Source organism: Hydra vulgaris, chromosome 05 (assembly GCF_038396675.1).
Source record: "Hydra vulgaris chromosome 05, alternate assembly HydraT2T_AEP".
Lineage (NCBI taxonomy): Eukaryota > Metazoa > Cnidaria > Hydrozoa > Anthoathecata > Hydridae > Hydra > Hydra vulgaris.
In genome coordinates this window covers 26627166-26635000 of record NC_088924.1, presented here as the reverse complement: position 1 = coordinate 26635000, position 7835 = coordinate 26627166, and the positions used below count along the sequence as shown (strand labels likewise).

Below are 7835 nucleotides of genomic sequence, written 5' to 3'. Positions count from 1 at the left end.
TTTTAAACTATTAATGGTGTCAGTTCTCCTAATATTAAAATATTCAATGCAGAACAACTGACTTATAGAATTACAGCACTCAAAGGTAATCTCTGTCGAAAGCTATCCGTATATAATTACTGATTTATATAAACAAAAGGTATACACAAATATTGTTTTATTTTCTTTGTAAAAAACAGCTAATTGTTGTCTTTTTTAGTGTTACACTTGTCTGCTATTTTTGAATACTTCATAAGTTAAATGCAAATAGTTTGACATTTTTGTTGATATATTTAAATTTTGACTTTGATTAAAAAAAAAATGCATGCGTAAGCAATAGTACTTCAACCGCCAAAACCTTTATAAAAATACTTATTGTAATTTGTTTGCTTTCGATTCAAGGAAAAAAAAACTTTCAAAACTTAAATTATTAAATTTACTTAATAAATAAATAGCCATTTGAACTGTAGTAACTAGTCATTGTAATATATACGCATTCATACCTACCTACCTACAATATATACATACATACATATTTGTGTGTGTGTGTGTGTGTGTGTGTGTGTGTGTGTGTGTGTGTGTGTGTGTGTGTGTGTGTGTGTGTGTGTGTGTGTGTGTGTGTGTGCGTTAGCGAGTATTTTATCGTTTGGTTTTTTTTCTAGCTCAATGATTATTTTATTGATCATAGTCTTTATTATATTAAACAACTTTGTGATTTTTTAGTTTGCTTATGCTTTGAATAATAATGGAAGTCGTTAGATCGTAGCAGTTTAAATTAATCTCAGCAATAATTTCCAATTTTTTTTTTTTTTTTTTTTGGATAGGGTTAGTTTCAAGTTTTTTAAAACTGTTTGTTAATCTATTGCCAGTTGTACAAAAGTTTTTAACCTAAATTTTGACTTTGTTATAAGTCAAAAAGTGAAAAATTGCTGCATTTTTATGTCTGAAATGTTAAAATAATTTGTTTATTTTCAGCTGTTGCAGTTTTCTTCCTTAATTAACGTTAAAAGAATATTTTTGAGTGTTTTAAATATTTCAACACATAATCTTTGAATCATCGATAACATTTTGGAGTTATAGGCGACACATAAAATCGCAGCAAATTTCCCTAGTATAAAAATTTCTTTTTTTTTCGTTATCTCGTTGTTTTTTTTATTTTGTTTTATTTTTTTTATTTGCTAAAATTGAGATAAAAATGATAATTCAAATTTTCTTTTTTCTTAACTTTATTAAAATGTTAAAATACTTTATTCCACCGCAAATAATCTGGCTCAATCTTTATTCTAAGCTAATTAATGGTTCCTGAGTCACATAGGCTAGTCTAATTACGATAATTGCTTGAATTACAAAACGTACCCGGAAATACTTTCGCGATTGTAATCGCTTGATCCAATTTTTAATGCTTAAAACGGTCAAGAGTTACGTTTTTAAGAGTTACGCAAAGATATTTTTGTAAAAAAGTTTTTAAGTAATGTGAAGTTTTTTTAAAAAAAACAGAAGTTTTTTAGTCGTTGTTTCGTAATATATTGTTTAAATATATTTGCAATAGTTATTAATTTTTAGCGTAAAATAATGTTCATATATTTTTCATTTAAGCTAGTTTTTATCTTTAACAAAAAATTAAATACTTTAAGTACTTCATTTGATTTATATATACCACCTGATGCGTCATTCCTGCCACCTGACAAACTTTTACGGTATATTTAAAGGGCAGTTACGCAATTCACCTCGGACCTTATGGATGCAACTTTTTTTAAAGTTAATAGAAATTTAAATTTTGTTTTAGATTTGCATAACTATCAAAATGTACGAAAAGTCGATCAAGTGTGAACCTATCGAAATGCTTCATTCCTACAACCATGGCGTTATGCAGCAACTACATAGCAACAACAACTCAATGTCGCCTAACGAACAAATAAACTCTCCTTCACCTCACCAGTCAGGGGTTCAGGTATATTTAATTTATTTTTAAAATAAGTTTTGTTAAAACAGGTGTTACTTTGATAAAGCCGCTTCTATTTTCTGCGTTTACTAAAAAAAATCTTGAAAAAATAACGGTCAAGAGGTTAAAAGTATTGTGGATGCCTTGTTTATAATTTAGATTAATTCTGTGACAAATATAAGTGAGCAGAAAAAGCCGGACCATGTGAAACGACCTATGAACGCATTTATGGTGTGGTCGCGCGAAAAAAGAAGAAAAATGGCTCAAATTAACCCTCGTATGCATAATTCTGAAATATCAAAAATTTTAGGATCAGAATGGAAAAGAATGGGCGAGTCAGAAAAAGGACCTTATGTTCTTGAAGCAAAGCGATTGCAAACGCAGCATAGTATTGAATATCCTAATTACAAATACAAACCACGGCGTAGAAAAGCTAAAGCTATGTTAAAAAAAGACAAAATTGGTTTTGTTTACCCAGGTGATGTTAATGGAATACCAGCCAACATGAAGTTTCCGTACCCAACTTCTGCCTATTCTCAAGATGCAATGTATGGACCACCAATATATCAAATACCTAATGCACCTGGTTATGCAATGTATGCGGACTATTCGCAATCCATTCACGGTCGTCAACCAATGATTTCGCCTCACTCTCAAATGAGACACTCGCCTCTTTCAGTAGGTTCTCCTGGTAATTCTCATGATTTTTATACCTTAGGTTCTATGCAAACTCCTAGAAGCGCAAGTGATATGATTCCAATGTCAGATAGATATTCTATTATGAACATTGCTGTTACACAAGGTAATATGCCTTCATATTCATCATCTTCACCTGCTATTCATATTCCTCACGAATCAGGAAGTCCTGTGGGTTATCAAATGTACTCTTCGGCAGAAAGATCTTTATAGCTTTTAACTATGGATAACTCTTTTAAAGGCTTTGAATAATTTTATAGCCAGTTGTAATTATACCTGTTTACATTTTAGCAAAAACAGTTATACTGCTGTAATAATGCAACATTACAACTATTGTATTTTCAAGTAGGATTCGTTGAAAATAAAATGGCAAACCATTGTTGTACATGAAAACATTAGACAGTGAACCGTTTTTTCTCATTTAATACTGAGTTTCTTGGACCTAAGTTATATTTTACATAACCAGAAGTCAACAAAAAAAAAATATTTTTTTTAAACTGAAATTAGAAATCGTGAACATAATAAATTATTAATGCCTCATTTCTATTTCATTTTTAGCATATAATTTATTATGACCTTTGTATACTTATAAAAACTTCAAAATCAGTTTTGATTAGTCGAGTTAGCAAAACGAAATTAAACTACAAATATTTGTCACATAATTGCTCTATTAAAAAAGAATGCTCTTCATAAATGATTTTTGCTAATTTGTGTTGAAAGTTCGACAAATCAAAATCTTTAAAAGAAGATATTTTAGTATGCGCATTGAAAGGTTTTTAAATATATATTGCCATACTTTTACATATTTCATTTTAAATTTATGCTAAGTTATAAATATATATATATATATTTAATAAGCGAATGTTGTCGCTTTACACATTGTAAATATTGTCAGAAATGATGTTTATATATCGTTTGTTTATTTACAGTATATTTATTGACAATATATTTGTGAGGAACAATGATATTTTCTTCTTTTTATTGCATACTATTTTTTTTTAATTGTTGTTGTTGTCATTATTGTTGTTGTTATTATTATTATTACTATTATTTTTATTATTATAATATTATTAATTATTCAGTTATTCCTGTTGTCATTAGAGAAATTGTTTAAACGAATTTAACAGATTCGTGTTTTTACAGTATTTAATCAACTTAAATTATAATAGTTTTTATTATAATAATTTTATGAATAGATATAATAAGTAAAATCTCCACGATGCGTGAACATATTTACGATATGCATCATGTGTTATTACTTATTAAATATTATTATTAGATAGTAAGACCTGTCAATTTTATTTATTGTCAAAATTATTTACTTAATCATAAGATCTTTCTTTTTTTTTTTTGAAAAATCATCTATTTCAGCTATTTTATAATTATATTTTAAACGTTTAATCATTTTTTGTTTTTTTTTAGAAAACAATTTAAGATATTTAATTAAATAATCCTTTGAAACTAACCTCATTATAAATTTCTTTAACAATCAAAACAAGTTACTTTTATGTATCTTTTATTTGGATTCAACGGATAATTTATAAAAGAATAGTCAAGTGCTGATACCACGCATCTTTAATTACATATTACAAATTTTGTTAAAGATGTTGATGTTAATTTTTCTTAAAAAATTTGGTGGCTTCATTACTCATTGTAGTTAATGTGCTTTTTAAGAAAATGCCGTCATTGGGTTATAAACAGTCAAATTATTTCCATAAATTATCTGGTCGGCAAGATAAACTACTTGATTGCTTTAAGGAAAAACACCAAAAATATTACTATGGACTGCAAGCAATATTTTATAATTTATTAAAATGTAATAAATACCTATCAAGATTTTATGTTATATATTTTTATATAATATAATTGCGGTATATTATGGAATCCTAACTTGAGCTTTAATTTCCAGACCGTTGAAATCTCAAGTTCTTGAATGGTATTTTTAATTGAAGACTTTGTCCGGTGCAGGAACTATTTTAACTATTTAGACAATAGAATATTTCGCAAGGAAATAGAACAAAAAAAGCTATTACTACCAGCATATATATACTTTTGTTTACTTTTACTTATTAAGTGGAGAAACATAACTTTGAATGAAAAAAACATGTTTTTTAGGAAATTTATTGACTTAAACACGTTGTAAAAGTTCAAGCTCTTTTGATCTATAATCGTGTCCAAATTAAGGACGTTTATAATTTTATTTAAAACGATTTGAAAAAAACCAACTGAGCACAACCCAAAAGAAGTTCAAAAAGAGACTATAAAAGTCTTAAATTTTGTATAAATAAAAAAAGTCTCTAAGAAATTTTTTTATAATACAAGAAGTTGTATTAAACAAATATAAATTTACATTTACTTCAATTAAAACCTTCGTCATAGATTGTCAAATATGAAATTAAAAAAAAAAAGTTCGATTTAAGTTTTACTAATTCGCCTTCACTACATTGAGTCCGCCTCAGAATTTAATCTTTTTGCTTGAAAACCAGTTAAAACAAAAGTGTATTAATAAATATGTTTTAATAGTTTTCTCAGTAAAACCAAGTATAATAAAAATAGAGTTAATGTGAAGTAGAATGTGTTTAAATGAAAAGAAATGTTTGAAGAGATATTAGTCTAAGTATGAAACCAATTATAATAGATTTCAAACCTAGATAATAAAATTATTATTGTCTAGGTCAACACGATTACAGCGTAATTGGTGAGAATGACATAGGAACATCTTCTCATAACACTGTGCACCCATAATGTGGGTTTTTAGGGTAAAAAATCTTAACTTTGTTAACTGACTATAAAAACTTGGGTCTCAAACTTTTTTTTGGCCAAAGAATCTAACTCCGAGGTCAAATTTACTCTTTGTGTACTCTAACCAGAAACGTGGCAACGAAGAGGCAGCAACCCCTTCCAGATAGAAATTGGAATCCAGCATGCTACGATATGAATAATATTTGTTTTTTGGGGGATAAGGATGTCATATTTGAAATAAAAAACTAAAATTACTCTTAAGGTGACACTAAACTGAAAGCAAGTCTTTTTTAATAATTAAAAAGTTTAGTTGTTTTTTTTTGAGGAGAAGAAATTTATATTAATATAAAATACGCATTATTATTTTTTAAATGCAATATAAAGCTTGAGTTAATACAAATACAAAACTTCAAAATTAATAACTTAATTTTGCCTTTATAACTGAAACTAAAACTCACTCTTCAAAAATAATAATATAAACATAAAAATTATAAAAACCCACCAGAGATGTAACTGTCACTTGTTTCTTTTACTTGCTGATTTTCATAAAACATTTTTTTAACTGCACTTTTTTTTTCTTTGCTATTTATGTTTATCCATTGACTTCGATTTTAAATGTTGATTTTAAAGTTTAAATTAAATGAATTTAAATGTTCAATTTTGGTTTTACAATGTCGATTGGTTTTACAATTTTGCTTGTTGTAGCTAATGTAACAGTTCCATGTAATGTAACAGTTCCATTTAAGATAATGTAAAAAAGTTCTAAGGCATCGTTTGCACCATCATTATAATATAGCGCCTCTGAGCATTTTACAAAATTGTATATTTACTTGCAAATGCGTGCTTTAATACGCGAGACCATATAATTGAATTTAATGCTTGATTGGGATTTTGCATCGTATCAATAGTTCGTCTTTTTATAGAACGTCATTAGTCCATAACCGATTTCTTTAATTTTATCAGGATCAACTTTTTTATTTTGATAAAAAAAACATTCTACATCTGATTCAGCTATTGACTCATGGCAATGTCCCTGCTTTTCATTTATTTTTATTTTAAGTTATTGGCATTGCCCCTGGAACAACTGTTGCAGTAGTGGAAAAAAGGTCCAGAATCAAATACAAATATCTGTAAAATAAATATTTTACAAATGTTTGTTGACCATTTTCTAAAAGATTGAGTTCCATTTTTAACCAGTAGACTCAGAGTTGGTTTTAAATACTTTTTTACGCTGTTTTTGATTTTCTTTGCTTTCACTAGGGTAACATGTTTGCTTTCAATAGGGTAACATGTTTGGAAAAAATAATGAAATTAGGGATTGAATAGTAAGCGACCGGGGCTATGGCCGGGGCTAGGTTTGATAACACATAGCTGCGACCGGGGCCAGGTTATGACCAGGGCTGCATAAATATTGATAGATCCTATAAAAATGTTATTTTTAATTAAAATTTATGATATGAGTTATAATTAAAAACAATACTTTTATAGGATCTATTAATATTAATGCAGCCCCGGTCATAAACCCGGCCGGGGCTGCATTAAAATTGATAAATCCTATAAAATATTGTTTATAAATAAAATTCATGTTGTAAATTTTAATTAAAAATAACATTTTTATAGGTTCTATCAATATTAATGCAGCCCTGATCAAAAACCCGGCCCCGGTCACGGCTACGTGTTATCAAACCTAGCCCCGGCCCTGGCCCCGGTCGCTTAATAGGATTGAATTAGTCCAGATTGCTTGATTGTTTGCATTTTCAACTTCAAGGAGACACCAAAAGGAACCGATATAATTTGTTCCCTGTCTGCATCTTTAGTATCAAAAAACTAATAAAGATATTTGTGATTGCAGACCCATCAAATCCAACATATACATAACGATGGTTTTTAGCATCAAACTGGGATTTTTTAACCCATTTTAATGCTAAAAACTATTTTACTTAACTAAACGGTATGTTTGAAAACTATATTTAAATACCATTATTTGAATTTTGTGGAAAGTTGTACTTTTATTGATTATTTGCATGTGTATTTTTTTTTTTTTTAATTTATTTTAATATACGCCATATTTTTTAACATTTCTAATATAAAAATAAATTAATGTTGATTTAAATAGTAGTCTTCTGCGAGCGCCAGCGTTGCGTTTTTTTTTTTACACAATAGACTTTTTGTATTTCTCACGTATACTTTCGTTTTTGTCAACTATATATTTATATATTACAAACTTCATATTCTTTTGTAATAAAACGAAAAACAAAAAAAACAAAAAATAATGAAAAAACAAACAAAAATAAAATGTGTATGTGTATCTGTAAGTCTATGTCTCTATGTTTGTACATCTATTTGTACTCTACTCTTTCCTAATCAAGAATAATATTTTGTACAATAAACAATTTGATTTTAAACCTGGTCATTCTACTGATCACACAATCTTACATCTTGTTCATGATATATCTAAACAATTTAATATATACTT

The 7835-nt window shown here is 27.8% G+C and overlaps 1 protein-coding gene across 1 annotated transcript in view; it reads left to right on the top strand.

The window, feature by feature from the left end:
- Positions 1 to 2879, top strand: part of LOC100209449 (transcription factor HvSoxJ3) — a 2921-nt gene extending 42 nt beyond the window's left edge. Inside the window, exons 1-3 of the mRNA NM_001287360.1 lie at positions 1 to 85; positions 1766 to 1930; positions 2081 to 2879. The exon at positions 1 to 85 is cut by the window's left edge and continues 42 nt beyond it. Coding sequence (NP_001274289.1) covers positions 1784 to 1930; positions 2081 to 2830 — 897 coding nt within the window. The 5' untranslated portion in view covers positions 1 to 85; positions 1766 to 1783 and the 3' untranslated portion in view covers positions 2831 to 2879. The remainder of the gene's footprint in view (positions 86 to 1765; positions 1931 to 2080) is intronic.
- Positions 2880 to 7835: the final 4956 nt, after the last annotated feature.